Source organism: Fusarium poae, chromosome 2 (assembly GCF_019609905.1).
Source record: "Fusarium poae strain DAOMC 252244 chromosome 2, whole genome shotgun sequence".
Classification (NCBI taxonomy): domain Eukaryota; kingdom Fungi; phylum Ascomycota; class Sordariomycetes; order Hypocreales; family Nectriaceae; genus Fusarium; species Fusarium poae.
In genome coordinates, this window is record NC_058400.1 from 8,777,123 (window position 1) to 8,801,599 (window position 24,477).

At 45.9% G+C, this 24,477-nt stretch overlaps 8 protein-coding genes and 1 non-coding gene across 9 annotated transcripts; 5 read left to right on the plus strand and 4 right to left on the minus strand.

The window, feature by feature from the left end:
• Positions 1-1,151: 1,151 nt before the first annotated feature.
• Positions 1,152-2,922, plus strand: FPOAC1_006986 (uncharacterized protein; the record flags this gene model as incomplete). Its single annotated transcript, XM_044851459.1, has 5 exons — positions 1,152-1,749; positions 1,798-2,286; positions 2,338-2,559; positions 2,613-2,721; positions 2,778-2,922. The coding sequence occupies 5 exons, from the start codon at positions 1,152-1,154 to the stop codon at positions 2,920-2,922; spliced, it is 1,563 nt and encodes a 520-aa protein (XP_044710171.1).
• Positions 2,923-3,954: 1,032 nt separating this feature from the next.
• On the minus strand, positions 3,955-4,023 carry FPOAC1_006987. The gene has a single exon. It is a non-coding gene; the product is annotated as a tRNA-Gln (tRNA).
• A 2,790-nt stretch (positions 4,024-6,813) lies between these two features.
• Positions 6,814-8,038, plus strand: FPOAC1_006988 (uncharacterized protein; the record flags this gene model as incomplete). The annotated part of the gene is made up of 3 exons (XM_044851460.1): positions 6,814-6,817; positions 6,864-7,536; positions 7,585-8,038. The coding sequence occupies 3 exons, from the start codon at positions 6,814-6,816 to the stop codon at positions 8,036-8,038; spliced, it is 1,131 nt and encodes a 376-aa protein (XP_044710172.1).
• Positions 8,039-8,147: 109 nt separating this feature from the next.
• Positions 8,148-9,308, minus strand: FPOAC1_006989 (uncharacterized protein; the record flags this gene model as incomplete). Its single annotated transcript, XM_044851461.1, has 1 exon — positions 8,148-9,308. One exon carries the CDS (start codon positions 9,306-9,308, stop codon positions 8,148-8,150), a length of 1,161 nt encoding a protein of 386 aa, XP_044710173.1.
• Positions 9,309-9,837: 529 nt separating this feature from the next.
• Positions 9,838-14,292, minus strand: FPOAC1_006990 (uncharacterized protein; the record flags this gene model as incomplete). The annotated part of the gene is made up of 3 exons (XM_044851462.1): positions 9,838-12,349; positions 12,403-13,243; positions 13,299-14,292. The coding sequence occupies 3 exons, from the start codon at positions 14,290-14,292 to the stop codon at positions 9,838-9,840; spliced, it is 4,347 nt and encodes a 1,448-aa protein (XP_044710174.1).
• Positions 14,293-15,516: 1,224 nt separating this feature from the next.
• FPOAC1_006991 (uncharacterized protein) lies at positions 15,517-17,016 on the plus strand (the record flags this gene model as incomplete). Its single annotated transcript, XM_044851463.1, has 1 exon — positions 15,517-17,016. One exon carries the CDS (start codon positions 15,517-15,519, stop codon positions 17,014-17,016), a length of 1,500 nt encoding a protein of 499 aa, XP_044710175.1.
• A 609-nt stretch (positions 17,017-17,625) lies between these two features.
• FPOAC1_006992 (uncharacterized protein) lies at positions 17,626-19,233 on the plus strand (the record flags this gene model as incomplete). The annotated part of the gene is made up of 4 exons (XM_044851464.1): positions 17,626-17,686; positions 17,746-18,020; positions 18,076-18,147; positions 18,202-19,233. 4 exons carry the CDS (start codon positions 17,626-17,628, stop codon positions 19,231-19,233), a joined length of 1,440 nt encoding a protein of 479 aa, XP_044710176.1.
• A 704-nt stretch (positions 19,234-19,937) lies between these two features.
• FPOAC1_006993 (uncharacterized protein) lies at positions 19,938-22,526 on the plus strand (the record flags this gene model as incomplete). Its single annotated transcript, XM_044851465.1, has 1 exon — positions 19,938-22,526. One exon carries the CDS (start codon positions 19,938-19,940, stop codon positions 22,524-22,526), a length of 2,589 nt encoding a protein of 862 aa, XP_044710177.1.
• A 387-nt stretch (positions 22,527-22,913) lies between these two features.
• FPOAC1_006994 (uncharacterized protein) lies at positions 22,914-23,693 on the minus strand (the record flags this gene model as incomplete). Its single annotated transcript, XM_044851466.1, has 1 exon — positions 22,914-23,693. The coding sequence occupies one exon, from the start codon at positions 23,691-23,693 to the stop codon at positions 22,914-22,916; it is 780 nt and encodes a 259-aa protein (XP_044710178.1).
• Between the last annotated feature and the right edge of the window lie 784 nt (positions 23,694-24,477).

A 24,477-nucleotide genomic window follows, 5' to 3' on the forward strand; every position in this document is an offset into this window, starting at 1 on the left:
TTTCAGGCGACATTTTGCTGCTCATGAAATGTCTGGTTATTGTCATTCAGAGTGTTGAGATATATAGGTCTCAATTGCCACTAGGATCTTAATCCTTTTTGCTTTTATTATAGAGGACAATTTGATGTGTGATGACAAAGAAGTCATACATCATCCTTGGTTTCGGCCTCGAAACGATGTTTGCCATGATTCTGGATTAATTCGAGGGTACTGTTTTTGGAGATCTTGGCCACGTAATAAAGCACTGTCAAAGTCGATAACGATGGTGCCAACGTCGGAGGACGTCACATCTGCAGTTATGCTGACTCTGTTGCCGAGAAGTATGTTGTCGCTTTCCATTAAGGTTACATCGTTGAACAGAATAGTGGTGACAGTATTGGGTATTAAATAAGAAGAACTACTGGGTAGGACAGAAGGACCTTGAAGGTTATAAAAGAGTGGTCATCAATTCACTCTATGTCAAGTTCAGTGTGCACAAGAATGTGTTAGAATAATGGCTGATGGCCAATACCACATTCAAATCTCATAAGGAAACCGCCTGTCACGGTCATTTTGTGATTCGTTAGGTCCAACGAACAGCGGCTAGTATTTCCTGAAAAGACGTTCATCATCAGTTCGTTTCAACAATTGATTCGTCACACTGTGGCTGTCGCTATGATGGGTGCGAGTGGTAATGTTGCAAGATGAGCGCTGAATGTCTTGAAAAGGTTACGCCATGGAAAGTCAGATGAGGAATGTCTGCATTATGTATTGGTTGTGCTTTGAGATGCTGCATATAGGCTGTTTACCGGTTAAACGGGAATTGTTCACCGGAAATACCAAGTTGAACCTGAAATATAAAAGTAACGTTTCGATTGTGACAACAGCCAATGGCTCGTGTCATGAGGCCACTATCATGTTACACTTATAATGTACCGACACTAGGACGGGGATTCGAAAGTCCGTGACCCTGGCACGACCTTACTCGTCTCGGGACTCGACGTGGGTGGGGTGGATGGGAAATGAATGGCACGTATCAATGATTTACATGTGGATGTACATATATGGATATCGCCGATCGTCTCCAACACTCATGCCTTTATCTTTTAACCTTAATTACCCCAGATTTTCTGACACCTGGCTAGCAAACTGTTTTACATTACGCGGCCATAATGTCTAAGGAGTACATTGGAAATGCTAGCCAGCATATCGACAATGGTGGTGAGGACAGGAAAGAAAATACACAAGCTCCAGAAGCGATAGTCACGGCCCTCGGTGCCCATGGCGCAGCTCCTTCACCGTGGGGTCGTGGACATATTCAGCTCTATATGGCCTGCGCTCTAATCTACCTCTGCTCGACTATGAATGGTTATGATGGATCGCTCATGGGTTCCATCAACGTGATTCCCGAATACCAAGACTACTATGGCTTGGGTAAAAGCGGATCGACTTCGACTGGTTTGGTCTTTTCTATCTTTCAGATCGGCCAGATGGCGGGTGCCTTGTTCACTTGGATCTGCGACTGGCGGGGTCGGAAGATCACTTTGGCTGTCAGCGCCATGTTTGTTTGTGCATCGGCAGTTTTTACAGCAGTAGCTCCGACTTTATCCTCATTCATTGGAGCTCGCTTCCTACTCAGTTTCTTTACGACAATCAACACTGTCGCTGCACCGATGCTCTTGGTTGAAATTGCCCCTCCGTTACAACGAGCTACTGTAGCAGGGATATACAACACCCTTTGGTATATGGGAAGTATCATTGCAACCTTTAGTGAGTCCGTGCCTATCCCTAGATCGTCTACTACTAACTCGGGAAAAGCAATGTACGGAGCAAACATTCACTTGAGTGGCAATATTAAATGGCGACTTCCCTTGTGGCTCCAGATCCTCTGCCCGGGTTTGGTCTGTCTTGGTAGCTGGTTACTACCTGAAAGTCCAAGATGGCTCATCGCTCAAGGACGAGATGAAGAAGCCCGCGAGTTCATTGTTAAACATCACGCCAACGGTGACGCCGATCATCCGATCGTTGCCATCGAGATGCTTGAGATAAGGGAATCACTTGTGGAGGTTCAAGGTCGTTCGCAATGGGCCTGCTTCGACCTGCGAAGTCTTTACAAGTCCCCTGCTCGTCGATATCGTCTTTTGCTCGTTATTGCCATGTCTTGGTTTGGTCAATTCTCAGGCAACAATGTTTCAAGCTACTACCTTCCAATTATGGTACAGAACGTCGGTATCACGTCAACGAACCTGGTCTTGCTTTTGAACGCATTTTACGCATTGACTGGATGGATTGCTGCTACAATAGGAGGTATGATATGTGTTTTGAACTCAACAAGAGATATACTGACAGTTCTCATAGCACGTCTTCATGATATTGTGGGAAGACGTAAAATGTTTATGAGTTCTTGTCTTGGGATGTCAATATCCTTGGCAATTGTCGCAGCCACTGCCGCCGAATATGAACGTTCTAGAAGCGTACCCTCAAGCTCCGCTAGTATCGCATTCATCTTTATCTTCGGTGTTACCTTTGCAGTTGGATTTACTCCTATGCAGCCTATTTACCCTGCCGAGGTTCTAGCCAGTGAGTCTTTAGTCTTTTATTTCTCCAAGTCTCGACGTTACTGACCATATTAGATGACATGCGGGCGAATGGCATGATGGTATCCATGATCACCTCTGGATGCGCGAGCTTTGTCAACACATTTGCAGCTCCGGTTGCCATGGAGAATATCCGCTATTGGTTGTAAGTAAATCCCATACAATTTTATATAATGTGTGTCTCTAACAGTGTTCTTACAGTTATGTGTTTTTCGTATTTTGGGACTTGTTTGAGTTGGCATTTATTTATCTGTTCTTCGTAGAAACAAAGGGCCGAACCCTCGAAGAACTGACTGTAGTTTTTGAAGCGAAGAATCCTCGAAAAGCCAGTACCAAACCACTTTAGGCGCTTTGGCCCAAGGGGCATATATCTCTATAATAGATAGAGTGGTAACTCTCGATCGCTATTTCGAATACAAGTTTATCAATCATTAATTGGAAGAATTTGTTGTAAGAAGGCGACTCCTTGTAATGCCGGCCTTAGAGTATCAGAAACATTGGCCGCTGTAAGCCTAAGAGATAGAATTAGTAGGCCACTTTATGCTCCTTAGACTATAGCTCTTAGACTATTTATTTTTGTAACCGAAGACTTAGTAGATTATTTTTTCTGCTACTCACGAGGCCAGTTTCCAGCGCCCCAGTGTTCTTCAGTTCATCCATTGCTATACCATTCCACACATCTAATTCAAACGTACTCGATTGCTTCATAGCCACTAACGGCTAACTAAGACAATAGAGACAATGTCCCTAATCAGGTTGGCCAATAAGATTTGAGACGCTTCTCAACCTGGCCTTTCTTAACCAATGATAGTCTACCCCTTACAGATGGCCAATACAGGGCTCTGTCATGAAGTCTTTGTTTAAGCTGACAATTAGAATTCCGACCCTGTCAGCTGGGTAGCAGAAAAGTTGGCCTTCTGGGTCTTAGGGCATAAAAATAAATAGCCTAATAAGAGGTCCGGCCGAAGTAGCATAAACTATCCTACTAATTTCACCCCTTATACTTGTAGCGGCCAATTCATCTGACATTCTGAGGCTTGTGTCGACGTTGTAAGAACGAAGGATTATATCGGTTGACGAGGTTGGGAAACCTAGTCTTGAGAGAACCTTGGATATGAAGAATTGTTGATAAGTTGGTCTGTGCGGACAGATTAACCTTTGTTAAAAACCTTGAGCAAATTGAGAAGGCCTGGGCGAAAGCTTAAGAGATCATAAAAAACAAATATCGGTTGACGTAGTCTTTTTTATGCACCGCCTGGCTGCATTACTCTGTGATCTTGACAATAGTTCTCTACAATGATAGCGTGAGATTGGGCTGGCGTGTTCCCAATAGATAGTAATTAGTATTATACACTGGAAATAAAAATTACTAAAAGAAAGGTCTCGGAGGGAGTCGAACCCTCGTTGGCGGAATCAGAATCCGCAGTCTTCGTTGGACCACGTGACCCTTGAAGTTGGAGTTACCCTATAGCTGCTGCTTGCGAGATTTGTTCCCGATTGAAGAATGAAATCCTCACAGATATGACAATAGATTCATGACTGGACGTTTTAGCTCAGTAACCATACTTTCATGTTCAACTACTAGATTATGGGATATGTGAAAGTCATAATTTGTCTTTGACGTCGTCGAGCCCTCCTTCTCGCAATTGATCTAGGCTTCTACATGAGGTCAAATTAACAACTCATCCCAAAAAGTTACGGATGATCAAACTGAGTATCAAGTCCGCCGCCGCAAACAGTTTTGGGGATTGAGGCCATTCCAACTTGCCAAGAGAGACTAAACAGTGAATTATTGGCTTGGTAATTCCAGAAAGAGATGTTTATTTCCGATGGCTCAGCCGCTTTTTGGGTAGTTTGTTGAGTCATGGCGTTGCGTAGCTAGCAACAGACTAATCTCAGTTGACATCAGATTCCTTCATCTCGCAAGACGATCCGGAGTTGACATCCGAGCTGATGTGCTCCAAGTGTGTTCCATTTGTGTGACAAGGTTGCTAAACCTGGTCTGGGGTACACGTGAACGCGGAATGCATCTTGCAATTGATCATCAACCTTGAGGGTTTGACCCCTCCCTCCCTACCTGTCAAAACATGCTCAAAGCGCAATCACCACGATCAGGTCACCAGAGACATTACTAAACTAATTGTGAATCAGATCAGCGATCTGCTTGCCGTGTACGGTACGGAACACATGGCAGCAAGGTCTCAGCAGCAAGGGGCAATCCGAGGTTAGCTCGGCTGCGGAATTAAACCGGCTTGGCAAAGTGGCAAACAACAAGCGAGACATGTTCTTGCAGAGTCATGTAAATCATTCAGTTATGGAACAAAACCATGATATAGAGTCATGTAGAATGTCGAGTCATCAGGGAACTGAAGGATCAATAACATCAAATAAATACCCTCATGTTGTGGATATAACTAGCATTACTATTCCATATCAGATGAATTTGACGTCTTGGCTAGCGGGTGTCAGAAAATAGCACAACCGTAAAATGACCTTAATTTCGTCTCTTTTTTTTCCTGCGGGTTAAGTTTTCCAATGACTTGACAAGCATTTCAGGGTGGGAACTATTACCCATATTCGTCATTGTCGCGGTTCCGCTCGCTTCTTGACTCAGGAGTTCCACCCAAACACTAAATGAATCATGTACCGAGAGACGCAGTGTCCTTTTAGTCAAAAGTCGTCAACTAAGAATGACACACAACAGTGTCTGATATTGCAATCCACAACCATGAGCTAGAATTCGAAAAAAGTGAAATATACGAACAAGTAAAGTAAGTGGCGTTATCATACCGAGGTCAGAGCTTAGCTTGGAAAAAGGTCCGATGCTACAAGAGCTACAGTAAGCGTTATTCTAGCGCCGGTCAAGTCTTTCTCAGGGGGGTTTTTCTCCACCGTTTTCTCTCGTCTTGGATCTCGGAAGCCACCACAGTAGTCAACCGTTGGCTGACGGCTGAAATGGTTAATATAGTATCCAAGCCAATAACAACCATCTAATGGAAACAACTACTCATAACAGTTAGATAGCGTACCTGAATCTATTCAAAGCAACTAAATCAAGGGGGCTTTTTAGTGCTGACCAAACGTATGCATTGAATTGAGTACACATCGAGTCTTGTTTGAGATCCACCGGTAGGGGATGTCTCCACAAACTTCATTTTTTTTCTTTACTTTTTCCCGCTGTAGCCACTCTTTTTGTTTCCATGAGTAGCGACGATCTGATCTACATGCTGTGGATACACACGCATGAGACCCAGGAACTTGGACTTCTATCCATGAATGATTGTCAATTCAATTGCCGTGTTCCCGAGGTATCAAGGGAGCAACAGTGACAAAGCCCGCATGTCAATCACAGACAGTTTCTGTTTCAGGATGATACTCTTGCTGTCATTGGCTAATTAAAGTTCTTCTGCATAGACGTGACATGACATTTTGCTGATCGCCCTGATTGACATGGCCGGGATTGGCCGATCTCCCAGAGGTCAGAGACGGGAGGGACAATTCCCCAATCGAGTCTTGGTTTAGCTTACGAGGTCCCTGTCGTCCGTGTTGGACTAAATTTCTGACATGGACTATCGTTATGACGGACTCTTGGGGCGGGTCAGGGGATGTTTTAACCACAACCAACGAGGTACCCGAAGGTGCCGACACTTGATACCGGTTTTGCCACAAGTGGCTTTTTCTAGATCTCGTAACCCATGTGGTCCGAAGCGAAGCTTAACACGGTTTAGTTCCGCGATCAGACATTGCACTGACTACGTTCTAAAGCTGGAAATGTTCAAGTGTCATGGTGTCAAGTCTGATGTCCCTGCAGATGATCTCATTATATACCCCGGGGACAACCACTCCTTTGGGAAGTTCAAAAACAAAGTTGGTATTTGCGTGTCCCCTGCATGTGCCGTACATAACCCTTTCAGTCCCCATCTGGATTGACTTGTCATTTGTGTCATATCACGATGATGCTATTTCGCAGCCTTTTGGGCTGCCTTGTGGCAACATTGCCTCTGGTTTTAGCTCAGGATGAAGCCATGTCTGCGTTGGCGACACTACCAAAGTGTGCCGTGAGTACTCAGGTGTATTTTATTGGTATCATTGCTGACAGTCTAAGGCAAAATGCATGGTTACCGCGATCGAATCCTCAACATGCGAACTCGGCGATGTGAAATGTTCATGCACAAATGCCCCTCTTCAAGCAGAGATCGAAAAATGTGTCTTGACGTCTTGTACAGTCTCTGAATCTATGAGTATGTCCAACAGTCAGATTGTATGACATCTGCTCACATTATCTAGCTACCAAGAACACCACCTTAACAGCATGCGGCGCCCCCGTCCGAAACCACCGAGACCAATTCGTTGCCACAAATACCGTGATGGGCATTCTATCTGGCTTTTTCGTACTACAACGCTTCTTGACAAAGATCTTCCTAAAACTGCCTCTTGGTCTCGATGATCTATTCATGGTCTTCGTTATGTGTGCTGCAGTCCCGTCCATCATTATCAACGCATACGGTCTAGCTCCCAACGGCATCGGTCGCGATATCTGGACTTTAACGCCTCAACAAGTCACAAACTTCGGCCGATATTTCTACATCATGGCTATCCTATATTTCTGCCTACAGACCTTCCTTAAGCTATCTATGATTTTCTTTTTCCTCCGAATCTTCCCCACGAAAGGTGTTCGAAAAAGTCTCTGGACCACAGTTATCTTTACGTCGATTTTCGGTCTGGTTTACGTCTTTATCACTATCTTCCAATGCAGGCCTATCAACTATTTCTGGACAAAGTGGGATCACCAGCATACGGGAACATGTCTTGACGTCAACGCCGTCGTGTGGTCAAGTGCATCTATCAACATTGCTCTCGATATTTGGATCTTGACTATCCCTCTTTCACAATTAAAGAAGATGAACTTGGATTGGAGGAAGAAGATTGGCGTGGGCATGATGTTCAGCGTCGGCATTTTGTAAGTTGTACATCAAAACTGTCTTTTCTATTACTAACACACTCCAAGCGTCACCATCATGAGTATTCTTCGACTTAGCGCTACTGTCCAAGCAGGCACAGGCCCAGGCTCGAACAACCCCACGTGGGAATACATTGCTGTTACGAGATGGTCAACCATCGAAGGCAATGTCGGAATTATATGCGCTTGTATGCCCTCTCTTCGTATACTTCTCGTCAAAATTTTCCCCAAGATTCTTGGTACATCCCGACGCGGATACCAGACCTATGATAAGTACGGCAGCAACAGGCCTACGAATGCAAGCCGATCCCGATCGCAAGCACCACTTGGCACAACATCTCACGTCGACAAAACACCTCCGTCGCGTATCGATCCGATTGGTATTACATGCAACCGCACGTATGAGGTGGAATATAATCAGACAGATGAGACCCATCTGGTAGCCATGAAGGATATAGAGATGGACTGGCGTAGCGAAAGGTCTCAGACGTCCCAAGCATAGTTATAAATTTTAGTTTAATAAGAATATTGTTCGCACCTTTGAAAATAAGAATCGTTGTCTATCAAATTTGGCGGTCGCTGGTATAACACTCAAAGGCCAATCATTGACTCTAATACTCGTTCATCCTTGTCCAACTCTTTTCCCACTCTCGAAACCACGGAATAATCTGATCGTCTGCATAGTCCCACGTATCAGGTACTTGGTAACCAGGAGGAATAGAAAGACGAAAGTTTCCTGGTGCCAGGAAGAGAAATCCATGTGGTCGTAGATCATGATCCGTCTTGACCACCTCAACATAAATCCAGCGATCTAATCGTTCACGCAAAAACTTCCACCAATCTTTGTACCCGTCGCCAATGTCACCGTACGTGTGAGGGTATCGAAGTGCATGGGTAGCAGGGGCAAGCTTCATACTAGCCACCAGACGTCGAGAAGAGCCTGCTGACTTCCAGACCAGGGAATAGATGCTTCCCTCGAGAACATAATCGGGAGTGTAATTCCCTGGAGGATCATGTCCAAGGCTAATGACCAAAGTGCTTGGTCCACCAATTTGACGACATTCCTTGTCAGAGATGAGGTCTTTTGTCAAATCGGGCCAAAGAATGTCCCTCGTCGTCCAACCATACTTGGCGCGCTGGCGTAAGACATTGCCAAGGGCATTATCGAAAGGCTTGAGTGGGTAAAACTTGTGGTACTGTATAGTCGGGATCGGCAAAAGACAGTAAGCCTTATTCCAAGATATGAAATTTAAACCAGCCGTCGTAGTAGCCTCATTGATGATATCGACAATGGGAGGGTCCCGGGTAGACTTGATGACGATAAATAAATCAGGGGCCCTGTCACGACGAAAGACTAATTTTTCGGAATAGGTCCTGTATCCTTCATGTTGAAGCAGATGTCTTATCAACCCTTGACATTTGGATCCGCGTTCGACGTACAGAAGCAGTGAAGTGACAGGCCAACGGCCGAACTCGAAGAAGTTGCGGACGAAATCTCCTGCGATCAACCCACCATGCTTGCCAAGCTCATTTCGGAATAGCGTCGGGTCGCGAACAAAGGGTTGCAATTGCTTTGTGACACTAAGCAGGCATGGTGAATCTGTCATGTAATTGACTAGCCATCGCAGAGATCGACATGTTGCATGTAAAGAGTAAACGTCTGCAACTCCCAAGTGAAAGAGTATGGTATCCACTATAGTCAAGTTCGGATTCCCTGACTTGTTACTTAGTAGTTCAATAAGCTTTGACGGGGGATTTGCTAACAAAGCCATGATATCGTGTGGATTTGAGCATCGGAGGCATCGAAAATTGGAATGGCGGGGTAGGAAGCCGATCGGTATAATTATTCTTCCGTTTTGCATCACCACAGATGCATACGCGTCTTGTTCGCAACCGCCTACCTCAATTAATAGCTACCGAAAAAAAGGTTCAGCAATCATGTTCGTTTGAGATGACTGTCCGTCGTTGAAACCCACTCATCAAGTCATATTGAGCCGGTGATTCGACGGTACAACGAAAAAAAAGGAATAAATGACGTGAGGTAATACTCTGTCAATGACCTGACTCACGTTGATATATAGAGATTTGGACTGTGTTCATTTTGTTTAATAGATTTCAAGGTGATTTCCCTTTCACGTTTTATACCTACATGGGTTTCCTTGGCGAACTAGGCAAGATTTATTGTTGCTGATCTCTTAAGTATCGGGGTCCTATTCAATGATCAATTTGTGCACTAATGCCTGACATAGGAGATGACTGGTACTATATGCCGTTCTAGATGCTTTACAGATATCTAATGAACTATTTCGCTATAGCCTTTCCCTCCTTTCGCCTTTGCTCCAGCGGTCTTTTTCGCTCATATGATAATAGTTCTGGCATCAGGTCAGCAGGTGTTAGTCCTCGTCTGTCCCATGAGAAAAGATCCGCGTCCCTGTCTACAAGCAATTCCCTCATTAATCTCCGCAATTCGTCCAGCTCGACTATGTCTGCCTCCAAACCGTATAGAATGGGATATTTGCGAAGCCTATTATCATTTTTTCTCCACACTAGACTTTCAAGAAGTACTTGTGTCCTTTCTGCTAAGTATGATAGTACCGTTCGACCACAAGTATCTTGAGAGTCCACCTTCACACGGGCATCGGAAAGGAAAAGTTTCAAAACTTCGAGGCCACCTATACTTGCTGCATAGAAAACAGGTGTGCGGCCAGAAGTATCCATTCTGTTCGGATTTACTCCTGGATTATTCAGCAACACCTCAACTGCCAATGTATCCCTGCATTCTGCTGCATATGATAGAGGTGTGCGCCCAGTCCTATCCTCTAGATCGGGCTGGATTGCCTGGTAAGAAAGAAGTAGCTCAAGAATCCCATGACCACGGCTCACTGCATGGCTGACTACTGTTCGCCCTTGAAGATCTTGAGCGTTAGGTTCTACCCCAGTTTGAGAAAGCAGTAACTTGACAATTGATTTATAGCATCCCACTGCGGCGTGGAATAGTGGTGTCCACCCCCTGGTGTCTTTAGAGTTCGTGTTCACACGTCCATTGACTACCATTGCTTTGATAATCTCGTCCAGAGATTGGGCTTGTTGTGGTTTGTTTTGCTGTCTAAAGATGCTTGGGAAAAGGCTTGGAAGTCTGTATTCTCCAACATCCGGCTGTACTCGATTTGTTGCAAGAAGCAGCGTCACAATAGCCTCACTTCCTGTTTGAGCTGCTCGAGCCAGGGGTGTCATGCCTTGGCCATCGGAAGAGTCAGGGTCCACCATTTTCGTGGCAATCAATAGTTTTGAAATAGCGTAATCACCAGCCAATACCGCAATATGCAATGGTGCCCTCCCTAATTTATCTCTGCAGTCGGGATCCACGCCGTCCTTTGCTAAAAATAATTTGACAACGGCTTCGTCCCGAGACTTTGCAACAATATTTAATGGGGACTGGCCGGCATCATCTCTTGAATTAGGATTCACACCTTCTGTTGCCAGGAGTGAGTTTATGATAGACTTGTAACCTGCCAGGGCCGCAAAATGTAACGGTGTCCGAGAATGATCATCCTTACAATTCAGGTCTACTCCTTGGAGCCCTACCAGTATATTGACCACATCCTGATGTCCAGCTTCTGAAGCGAAGGAGAGCGGAGTCCGCTCCAAATGGCTTTCTACCAACGACGGTTTTGCGTCAGGCCTGGCACCTCCTTTTTTGAGTAGTAATTTCACAACTCCTACGTGACCGTTCTTCGCTGCGAGTGATAGTGCTGTTCGCGGTAGACCGGGGCGCTTCCAAACGCTCTTTGCCTCTGGATCAACTTCATAGTTCAGAAGCTCATCCACTACATCAGCATGCCCTAATGCAGATGCATATAGTAGCGGTGTCTGGTTGCATTGATCTTTGACATCTGGTTCCATCCCACTGCTGAGTAGGGACGCGGCTTCTCTCTTGAGTCCAAAGAATGCGGTTAAATGGAGACCAGTCACATGGCCTAACCTTTGAGGGCGCCGCGATGGACTGCGTCTAAAGCTGAATTCCAAACTTAGGCACTGACTTGACGCGCTCGTATGAGGTTCACTTTTCAGAAAGTCAAAAACTTTGTTGAACGGTCTACCTTGACGAGCATGATATGCCCAATTTGTCGCTGCATAATAGTATAGCGGATGCTGGGCAAGTCGCGTTTCTAGCGCACTGAGCCTGGCTTCGTTTGGCGCGTGTGACTTGCGGTCAATGCGAAAGGGCGCATATTGAGGTCGTCCCATACTGTCCTCACATTGTCCGCTGTTGAAGTCCTTGAATAAGAGGTATGTTACGCAAGTTCTGGCAATCTTCATCTCGTAGTATTCTCTGGCAGCAGTTCGCTCTGACTCTGAGTCTGATGGATTTTGAATAAATCCGGTGTCATTTGGAGATTCCAAAGACAATAGGCAATTTGGATTTGCCTTCAGGTATTCCATCGTGGTAAAATGAAGTAAGCTGACGTTACTTTGCCATTCATCGATCTTGACAAGGTCCATACAGACATGGAGGATTATGTTTGTGCTTTGCAGGTCCTCGTCTCTGAGCTCCAGCATCTCGTTTTCCACACTGAGTGCATGTCGAAATTCTTGTTTTGAAAGAGGTCTTATTGCGAATGTCAGCCATGACAGTGCTTTGAGAGCCAAACATCGATGTTTCTGTCCTTGATTTCTGATTCTACGGATGGTCTTCTCGTATGCGTCCGAATAAGCTCCGAGACCAGTGGGTAGATTTTCCAGAAAGACCGAAATGCCTCTAAGAGTGGTTTCTTCCCTAAGATTATCGAGGTAAATTCGGGCAAGGAGAAACCTGCAATTCGTGAGCTATGTCCGGTTAAACTCAGTATGGATTGGGAGACATACACTCCATTAACGGCCTTACTCAGTTTGTACCTGATCAATTTGCGGAACTCGTCTTTCACCCCCTTTGTCAACTCTGTGTTTTGTTCGCTAAGAACCATCATCTGCGAGATCCTTTGATCAATGTATAAGTTCACGTCCTGGTCATGTGCTTGGATATCATGTATGAAGACCTCTCCGAGTTTGCTTGATAGGCTTGGCTTGGGGCGTGAAGTGAGGAATATATTCGCCGTTGTTCGCTTTCGTAGTGTAATAATATTATTAAGGAATGTGTCCCATGAGTCATGCTCATCTAACGCATCGATGATGATGAATGTCGTCGAAAATGAATCAATAGTTTCGCAGAGACTCTCAACGATGTCTTCAAACTTCGGTCTGTCCCTTCCGTTATGATTCTTCTCATAGAGTTCGTGTATAGCCTTTGGTAAACATAGTTGATGTAGGGCGAGTTGTTTGAGGAGGCTTGTGAATAAATCCCGGGGTTTTTGCTGGTCCCGCTTTTGGTAACTACAGTAGATGTATGCCAAGCCGACAGTATGGTCATCTTTGAACTTCGATTGGAGATATTCAATGGCCATGGCTGTGGTGATTGTTTTGCCTGCCCCAGGCATACCAGAACAAAAAAGAAGTGAGTTCTTAGTTTTCATCCAGGTTTGGAAACTTCCAGAACTTAAAAATTGCTGACCTGTTCCTGGTTGACGTTGGTCGGGTTGTAAGAACCCATGCTGCTCAGAAGAGTAATCAACCGTATTGAGCCAGTCAAGGATCTTCAGGTCATCTTCCCTCTTTCCCCTTATATCTAATGTTTCAACAATTTCTTTGGTCCTAATCACAGGCTCGAATCCTAGTGTTCACGTTGTTAGGAATTTATGCATACTGTAAGACAATTATGTACTAACTCTTATCAAGTTCGTCCATCAGAATATCCTTCATCCTCTTCTCTTCTTTGATCTTTTGAGGCGGAATCTGTAGAAGAAGCTGTTTCGCATACGTCGCAGCTACGAGTGCTGCATAGCCTTGCCATTCACGACCTCGATGAGAGTCGGAATAGTCGCATATACCTCTGATAACCACGCAAGGGAAATGGTTAGCCAAGCCAGCAGCTTCCATCTCAAAACATAGCACATGCTCACTCTCAGCGAGCTCGTCCCTAGCAATGGCATCCTCCATCAACTGATTACCGGATGCTATCAGACCATAGTGGATCTTCGGTTTTCCCTGGCCCTTGGTACGCGGGTCTCGTGGCTTTAGATTTGAATCAGGACATACATCCGAGCATTTTGCCCCGGCCCGAGGGTGGATGAATGTAGACTCGTACAGCTTGTCTGTGTTGTCATGCGGTCGCTGGAAACCTTCATCAACCAGATTGGGGTTCTTTGACAACACATCTTCGACACTCTGGGTCAAGTTGTGTCCTTTTCTGACATGATACGCGGAAAGCTTGGTAATGGCTGTCAAAACGGAGATAGGTGGCTGGTTCAGTGAGCCCATAAGGTTGATGCCTTTGTCTTGAATTGTTTTCCCAAAATCGTACTGTATCAGGCCGCCACTACAGTATGCCGGTGCACCAATAACGACATCGCCAAGGCGGATATCATGATGTGTCGGAATACCTCCACCGATGCCCACCATGAAGCCAATCCTAATGTTAGGAAAGGTGCGGACCATATCCCTTGCAGCGTTGGCGGCACTGGTCACTCCATATTGCCCACGAGGCAACCCGGCGATAACAACGTGGTGCTCTCCGATCTTCCCGAGAGTGTAGTTGTTGTTGTCATTTTCTGGTGTTGGGACAGGCTCCATCAGCTCTTCATCAAGAAGTTCTTGAGCAGCGACAAGTTCTGCTCTAATCGCGCAGATCCATCCAATGGTATAAATCTCATAATCAACCATTGTGCTTCAGTCGCTTTCTGTATACATAAGTCGAGCAGATGTCACTTTGGGTTGTGGTTTTTGACTTTCTTTGAACAGTACAGCTGAGAATGTGTCAAATATGTATCGATAATGTGTGAAGAATTTGATGATGGCAGAGCGACCAGGGTTTATCTTAAGAGCGGGAAATGGGACACCATGCTTCCAGCTGCATGATCAGGCTACAAGTACGTATCCGTTCCATGAAGCGCCTCTCAGCGCCACATTGGCGATCAATACTCTTGGAGAACAGGTGCATGCCCAGACTAGACCAGGGCGGAGGCCTATTGGTGAAACGATATGCAGGACTTCTGGACATCTACATCGGTTCAGTGGATTCAGCCTTGGTGTCTGCATTGCCGCCCAACATTCCCACAGCCTGCTTCAAACAAAGGCTTTATTGATCAACAAAAGTCCCTGTGCAGGCTGACACGGTGGCCGTCAGATTATGCTGACGTATAATAAATGTGAAGTAATATTCAGCCGCACTCTCTGATCAAAAACTACAATTGTTATTTACTCACAATGTTTATACTTATAACCAGTATTTGATGGACATGTTCCCTCTCTCCTGCTTTTGGAATCCTAACCATTGCCGCCAGTAAGCGCAGAAGCCAGCCCAAACGACCAAATCACATTGATAACATTGAGGCCAATCTCCTTATTCGGCAGCATCTCCACACTTGATCAATCACATATCCGCCTGCTACCCAAAAATCTGCAGAGCATTATCTTTTCTCGGAGTACATGGGTCGGCATGTCAGAGTCGCCGCTTGGACGGTCCAAGCGATTCTGTCTTCAGTCTAGTGCTGTGTAACAGCTGATAACATTGCCAACCAAAGTACAGAACTTGGGCCGGACAAAGTTCTTTCCCTAGACACCAGCATGTCCGTCTATTTGTCTTTAGACCCAGACTCCATTCGTCTTCTTCGGCTGCCGCCTTCAACAGCAATAGGTCAAGAACTCGAGGTGGTCTCTTTTCAACTTGCCCAGGCCCCACCGTACAACGCATTAAGTTACTGCTGGGGCAATATTGACAGGTCTAAATCTATACAATGCAACGGGCAGCCTTTGATGATTACTCCGCATCTTGAAGAAGGCCTCCACTCTTTGCGGTCACTTCAACGTCAATCAGAGTGGATTTGGATTGACCAGATTTGCATCAATCAAGATGACAAAACGGAGCGCGCCATTCAAGTCGATATGATGAAGGAGATATATTCGTCATCTCTTGGTACTATCATCTGGCTAGGACCTAGTGTTCCCGATATCGATAAACTTTCTACCCTGGTGGATGTGATGTCCCGTTTGCACAAAGCAGACATAAATCCCACTGGGACTAGGAAGCGCAGTCGATACACAAAGGAAGAATTCCTTGGCCTTGGACTCCCACAGGCTCAAGACCGTGCATGGTCTGCCTTTGCCGAGATCCTATGCCGACCCTGGTTCATCAGATCATGGGTCATACAGGAAACAGCTCTCTCGAAAGTCTCGCCTCGAATGGTCTGTGGACTCGAGTCTATTTCTTGGGAGAAATTCGTACCTGCAGCGCTATGGTTATTATCGATGTGCTATCATATCAGCCCTCTATACAACATATCAGCAACTCTGCCAGCGCTTCGATCCTTGAAGCTGTTTTATGAGCTAGAACAGCTGAAATTGCCGTGGGATCTCACTACCCTACTCAACAAAGCCATCCGATTTGAAGCATCAGATCCACGAGACAAAGTATCCTCTCTTCTCGCGTTGAGTGACGAAGTGGACGCTCAAGGGCGGTTACCACTACTGCTCCAGGCAAACTATGATAGGCCGACAAAGCAAGTCTTTCGCGATGTGACGCGGCACACGATCCAGTCAACCGGCAGCCTAGCCATACTTTCCCTTATTCGCTACATTCCTGACTGGAGTCGGTATTGTTCCTGGGCGGTTGATCTCACAGCAACAATTAGATGGGACAGAATATCCTATTTCAACTGGGACCAACATGATCATAACAGACGACGCCTAATCGAAACACTGAACAATTCTTTCGGTGGCCATTCAGCGGTCATTATTGACCATTTACCTGATCATATTCTAGGTCTCGAAGGACTAGAGATCGACACCATCGATACCACGTTTGAAGTTATGTCAAAATCAGAGCTTGCTTCATATGATCCACAGATTTGGACAATATGGGAAGAAGCCTACGATCATCTCGAACCTCGACATCGCACAGCTGAAGCAATTGCACGAGCATTCATGGTTACTTTGACGGGTAACTGGAACCTCAATGATGGTGAGAGTATGAGTGATCAGCCATTGAGTCATTTTTGGGAATATATGTGGCGAGTGAACCAAAGACATCGCCGTGATACAGGTTTCGGAGATGCAGTTGATGCTGAACGCGGGAGCACGAAATACCTGGTCCAGCCAGACCCGAGTAATAAGCATCGTGTTGACATGTTTGGCCTTCATCTCGACGCAGCCCATGAGAGAAGGATATTCTTCACAAAAGACTTCTCTTACATCGGTCTTGGGCCAAGAATTATGGAGAAGGATGATATCATCTGCGTTTTGTTTTGGGGAGCTACGCCGTTTGTTCTGCGACGGTATGGAGAGTATTATCGATTTATTGGCGAATGCTATGTGTATGACTTGATGAATGGTGAAGCAATGGATGGCTTGAATACCAAGTTTTTTGTCAAGTCATTTCATCTGATATGATTATTTGTAAATTTATTTTTTCTACTATTTATTGTTACATCAAATCAGTGCTGTTATCGTTGAGAATTAGGTATCGACCAGTGGTGAATCTGTTATCGATGAATCCTGGAAGTTGTCTAGGTTAGTGATGAGCAGCTGTGGAAACACGCTATTCCCAGCTTGTCAACTAAAAATGACTCAATGACATGCACTTTGACTGTGATTCCCTGGCGATCCCTGTCACTCAGCGTGTTACAGTGGTATTTTTAGTGACGCGACTAGAAATAAGCTTGTGCCAAGCTTGGTCAAGATCTGTGACGAGGTCAATCAACATCAACCACGTTATTGTCCTCATGTCCACCAATGACAACATCTCGGTAGCCATGATATGGCCTCACCAAAACGCAAACTAACAAGTTTATGGCCCCTGCAGTGAAGCAAAGTGACGTCAATTCTTGCTCTAGACTGAACTTCCTGTAGCTGAATCAACGTCGCACTATCCAATTCGTCAAACCCCGCAAACATGACCTCCACCTTGAGCTACAGCTCCATCGTCATTATTATTTATACAGTGTCCCTCTTGCATCAATATCCTTTCTCTACTCTTTCTGCATCTTCAAATCGCCCATCATGAACAACATGTCTTCTCTTCAAGAAACTCTCACTGCCTCTGGAGGCACAGAGTCAGCAGGTAAGAAGCTACCTAGCTACTCCACACCAGCTCGGTATCATCCCGCTGACACCTTTCAGGCTTTCTCAACGACATCATCGCCCAGCTATGGCCAAACATCAACGTCGCAGGTGGCCAGATGGTCAAGGACATCGTCGAACCCATGCTAGAGCAGATGCTACCTGGTCCTCTCGCCAACTTGAAGTTTGTCAAGGCCGACTTTGGAAACGAACCTCTCAAGCTGTCTCACGTAGACGTTCACAGAACCCCGCAGGAGGGTATCAAGCTTGATATGAACTTGGACTGGGATGGAAAGTGCGATTTTGAGCTTGACGCAAGCATGGTTCCCAAGATTGTGAGTAGCCTACACCTGTCACGATGGCCAAGAGCATACTGACTATTAATTCTAGGGTATCGAGCATGTCAAGCTCCGAGGAAGACTATCGGTTCTGTTGTGCCCTATTACGAATGTTATGCCTTTGGTAAGTCCATACATTAGCGACAAAAGACAGCGACGGTGATGCTAACATCCACAGATTGGAGCTGCTCAAGTCGCTTTCATCAACCCTCCCTCAATCGAACTCGACTTCACCGACGCCGCTAACATTGCCGACTTTTCCGTCATCGACAAGACCGTCCGAAAGGTCATTCTCAACATTATTTCCTCGATGGCTGTCCTGCCAAACCGCTTCCTCGTCAATATGTCCACCAACAACGATTACTTCAAGACCTTCCAACCTCACCTCGGTGTTCTCCGTCTTACCGTCGATTCCGCGACCGAAATAACTGGAGAGAAGAAGAGCGGCGCCAAGCGACTCTTGCAAAAGATTGTCAAGGATATTCCCGACTGCTACTGTGATGTCAATGTCGGTGCAGAAGGCGAGTGGCGCACTTCGACGATCAAGAACAAGCATGATCCCCAGTGGAACGAGACGCACGATTTCCTCGTCACGGATTACGATCAGCAGATTACTGTCGACATCAACGATGAGGATCTTGGCGGCGACGATGATATCGGCATCGCTACTACAACTGTCAAGCAACTTCTACTAAATGGAGGCACCCAAGAGCTAAGCCTCACCCACAAGGGCCAGCCTCTGGATACCAGAGTCACCATTCACGGCAAGTTCTTCAATTTTGTTGGCGAATCCAACAGCATTTCCGCCAGCAGCCAGAACGAGGGAGAGATTTGCGGTCTTGCCACTGTTCTCATCGCCAACGTTAGCGGTCTCAACGGAAACCGCGACGAGCTCAAGCCTAGCGTCAAGGTCACATGGGGCGACAAGGAGTTTGTCACTCCAGTCAAGTCATACTCTCCTGGAACAGACATCTTCAACCCTTCCTTCGACACAGCATTCCGATTCCCCATTACAGCTGAGCAGCTGTCGAGCCCTTCTGGCTTCCGCTTGGTGCTACAGAACGGCAAGGATGAGCAGGGAACAGTGGAGATTCCGTTTAATGATGTTTCAGGCGCTGAGGGTATGGTTCATGAAGGCGAGTTTGATGTTGGATCTGGTGTATCTGTGAGAGCTCGTGTTGCTATTCGCGGTCTTCAGTTAGCTGAGTAATGGTGTTAAATAAAAATGAGAATACGACCTATGACATCGTTTTGTCGCATAGCCCTGAAACAGATCATGCTAGAGAACTTCTTTACCTGGTCGCAAGTCATTTTATCTAAGCTTTATTGTGAACTAACAGAGGCGCTTGTAACAGTAATTTTTAAACTACACAACCGTAGATGATACGGAATAATTTCCGATATCCCAATGTAATACAGTATTATAGGAAACTATCGATCAGGATGAAATCAATATGCAGTACATGACGATGGCGTGATTCCTTCACCCTCATCATTGATGCGGGTGTTCCTCGAAGTTTAATATGATCTCGATAGATGCAGCCTCGTCACGAAAAATAGGGCTCTTAGAGCAAGCTTATTCTCATCACACAAATACAAAAGCACTGTGAGACCTGCTATGCAACCTACTATCCTCCCTTTAACACAAAGACACTAAACACTTTTGGACCCCTGGAGCTTGAACACAAAATGACCAGGCTGTCAGTTCACTTGCCCATCTTCTTTAAAAAGGGATGCGGCGGTCGACTTTGTCCAACATATGCGGATCCCACGTGACCAGTTGCCCGGCCAATTACAACATCTCGTCTACGTGGCCTAAACTGGCTCTCAATTTACCTACCTTAGTACCTGGCAGCAATCCCGGATACATCTCATTTACAGTTGACCGTATCCACACGATTCCTCAACGACACTATGAGTCCGAATGTGGATGGCACCGTTCCGGAACAATTTGATCCGGACGACTTGAGAGAGCTGATACGTGCTACCAGACAGTGGCAGCGTGGAAGAACAGTACCTACATACCTCGGAACTGTTACCCAAGTCATACACGAAATCATTCCACGCCTATGGAAGGACGATATACCCGAGTTTCCTTCCCCTGAGAAGGTCAAGAAGGAAGCCACGGAAAAATCCCGCATAGTTTTTGCCTACTGGGCCTTTCTCAATCTAATTCTTGAACGTCACGAGGCGACCATACAAAAACGATGGACCAAGAAAACGCGTCAGCAACGCCTTCAGATTCTCCTCGCACTTTGGCCAAACATGCCTGAACAGCATCGCCCTGACTGGAAAGCCTTTGAACTAGAGCACCAGGCCACAAGGAGTTCTAGAGACGGCTCCAAGTACAAGGATTGGTTCATGTGGCCTGATATTAACCAAGAAGACTTGTCGCAGACCAAACTGATGTTTTTGCTACTGAATTCACGTGGCAGAAACCTGCCCTCAGTCTTTGCCGCGGCTGACTGGGAAGCAATGCATGTTGGCCAAGTCACTGAGGGACTAGCACCTCCTTTTGTCCCTGGGCTTACCATGGTGATGAATGGTGTTACGGCACCTTCAAAGTATGGTAGACTGGTGCATTGGAGCAGTATAAGCCCACAAGAAATGTGGGTCTACACTGGCTTACAATTCTGGGTTGGGGAAGGACTATTAGTTCTCAAAGCTCAACTTGAAATCTTGAATTTCCTGGTTAAATTCTGCCTTCAATTGCTCCCCGAAGCTCCTCCAGAAGTTTTGATGAGCAGTGACTATCCCATCCAGCCAGAGCCATCTTTGAAGACTGGCATTAATGAGTCAGGATACTATTCTATGGCGGTAATGGCTGCCGAGGCATCATACAAGGTCCCCTCGGACATTGACTTCAATCGTCTTGCTTCCCTACTCGAAGCACAGATGTCAGCGATTGAAGATCATATTTGGTCTTTACGTGAGGACCCGGAATATTTCAAAGTGGAGCTGCTTGAGAAGAGAGACCATTCATTTGAATCAGTCAAGACTGCAGATGGGAAAGAACATCCTCTCAATCGCAAGGTGAATGAGGACAAGCTATGGGGCGCGTTAGTGACTCGAATCGCTGCTGAAAGCTATGAGAGGCTCGAACATATGACTCAACTGCACCGTCAAGCACGGGAATTGGGTGTGCTCCAGGAGAAGTACAAACACGAGATCAAGCCGGAAAAGATGCTTCCTGAAGAATATCGCAATGCTCTCTATTACTTCCGGTTTTCTCTAAAGAAGTCAACGAATCACGCGATAAAAACGTTCCAAGTCGAGTTCGAATGCTCCCCCCCGATGAGGAAGTTCTATTGCCGAACCACTTCGCCCACCGGAGAAGACGAATGCTACATCCCTGATCGTGGACGCTCATTCTTTACTGACGTCCAAAAACGGCTATTTTTCATCAAGAGTACCTTGTGTTTGGACGAAGAACATTGGGCAAGGCAATCCACCATCCTTGATGAGCTCGAACGTCTCTTGAAGACCACTCCCGAGGCGGACATGCTCATCTCCGCTCAAGTCTACAAGACTATAAGTTACTTATCCATTCTCTCACAATGCACGAAGCAGTTAGACCTTTATCAACCTTGGTCCCGATATTATCATTACCAGATAGACTATGATAGCTATCCTTTGGACGTTAAAATTGATTTCACCCAAGAACGCGACGCAGCATTGAAGTCGCTGAATGAGATGGTTAAGGGAATTCGAGGGAGAAAGATTCCTTTGGATACATTGGGCCGTGCCGCTGATCCCTCTGGCGGAAAGTTCAAATACCCGTATGAGAAACGTCGAACCAAGGATACAGTCAACGCTTTGCGACGGACTGAAGCGAATCTAGATGCCGTCTGGGCCGAGATCGACAGATTGACCAACATCACAAAGTTCCAAGATCTTGCCCTCTATCGTCTCCTTTCACAGCCTCGCAGTCTCCGGAGGACAGCAGAGTGGGTGGAGCCCGAGGAGACGAAGAACAAGGGACAACAGCCTAGTACGAACGACGACCTCTGGTTTCTCAATCGCCCGCTATCTAATTTGTTCCTGGGTGAGTCTGAGCAACCAAAGATTGAAAGGACAACAAAGAAGAGCAAGGAAAAAACCAAGACCAAGGGCGAGCCATCCAAGACACAAAACAGCGACACGCCCGCAGTTGAAGTCCCAGAGCCTGAACCTGTTGACAAGCAGCCAACATTCCAAGTCGATGCACGAGCGCTCAAAGTCTTTCGCACCTTGTTTTTCAACCCTGAAGTAACAAGTTCTCCAGGCGAAATCGCATGGAATGACTTTCTTCACGCCATGGGCTCAACGGGCTTTAGGATCGAGAAGCTGTATGGTTCGGTGTGGCAGTTTCAACCTACTCAGCTGGATGTCGAACGGGGTATTCACTTTCATGAACCGCATCCAAAGGGAAAGATTGATTTCCAAATCGCTCGACGAAATGGACGGAGACTTGCGAGGACTTATGGCTGGCATGGTGGAATGTTTACTCTAAAGAAGAAATAGGTTCTTTTCTTGAAAGACATTTCTAACTGTGCTGGAGACAATCGATTTAACAACTTCTTTTAGGAATGGAATATACAAGAATAGAGGGAATGGTTTGCTTTTCGCTTTTTACACGACTTTTGTATGTGGTTAGATGGTCTTGTTTATCCGACGTATTTGTCAATCTGGCCCATAGATATATGAATCTACCGAATATAATTTCAGTTAGCAACCGTAATGAGAGACAGGCTTTTCAAAACGGCTCTAATAGAAACTCCATCAAGATTTGAAATCATCACTTTGGATTACGATATGAAGCTGTTATTACAACAAAGAGGAAACAAAGATGACAAATTGACTTCTATATGCGTCTGTATCTGTTACTGCGGCGCTCTGCATGTCCATGGTCTAGAAATGGTTGGTCTGTTGGCCATTTGCACCGGTAACAAAACCCTTGTTATCCCCATTATGATTGCCAACTGTAAAGCCCCGGTTATTGGACTGGTAGATGTTTTGCGTACCAGCCTGAGTAGCTTGCAGCACCTTTTCCACAGACTCCGAAAGCCATGGATCACATCCCTCGATGCTCTCCTTGAGCGTCAACAGGTTGATCTTGGTAATGTCACCACACTCCTCTTCACTGAGCTTGTAAAGCTGTTGATTATCTTCGCCCGGTGAAATCTTTTCCAGCTCATCAAGAAGATCCGTCATGTTTCCTATGAACTGGTCGAAAGCTTCCTTTTTGTAAAACACCCACTTCAGACCTTCGATTACGTTTGAAGCTTGAGATTGACGCTTGCGGATACATTGCATCAAACGACGTCGAATGCTTTTGATGTCGGATGGAAGATTTGACTCGGGTTCGAGTGCTTCCTGATTCTCCTTGGTCAATGCGACTTTGTCTTTTCTAGATGTGCGCTGGGACCGATCGAAGCAATACTGGATATCAGTAAGCACTTCTTTGATGGTTCTGGATGGCGGTTTTCCATCCTCGACTTTGGGCTTGTCGAGCTCATTGTCGTTGGAAAGGTCAACGACTTCCTTCCAGCGTGTAAGGCGGAGCTGGAGAATGTCTAGCTTCAATTGGCAGGCTTCGAAGTCATCTTCAAAGTTTCGTGCTAGTTGTATACGGCCCAAGGTGTCGAGGACGAAACGGAAGAGTTCGAGTGCTGGTCCGATTTCTGCCATGTTGATGAATACAAATTGTAGAAGAGAGATGTAGTATAGAGTGGGAAGATTGCAACTCGTAAAACATGTTTCACCTGGACTACAACCGAGTGCTGGCTTTATAGCAAGACATATGACCCCAGCACAGCCTCGAATGCTCCAACTTTGTCATCCGGATTAAAAGAGGGCTTCAACCGAAAGGCTTCGGAGTGGGACTAACAGGCCAGTCAAAAGAGTTATTACAAAAGAAACCCATGAGCAGCTGAAAGATGCATTTGCTCTACATGAAGCATATGACACTGAGGCCAGGCAGCATTCCCATAAGAATAACAAATTTCATTCTGACGTGGCCAAGGACCCGGCCATCTTCCAATCGCATTACTTATCATGCCCTACTCCGCCCTGACTCCACTGGTGAGATTATTTTGATAGATCAATAGTAAGGCTGACTTGGTTGATGTCTTGACTCAGAATCCCTGATTGGAGCGGTTATGCAGTGTAGGTCAACTCTCACTGGGAGCCTCAGCGGCCCGTCTCGGGCACTACCATAGGATGGGCTGCCTCTGATCATCTTGGTGTTTGGAGATTGGGATATTGTGTCAACAAATATTTGTTCAATAGACAACTGGCGATGATGAAAACTGACAGGTCTGTTTTTATGACACACTCAAATACCTTTCCAAAGACCACAACATGCTACCCTTTCAGTATTCTACAAGCTGAACAAATAAAAAGTTGGGCATGCATGGCCCACAAGAATACATGATAATTCACTGGAAATTGTGAAATGCAACGCAATAGCGGG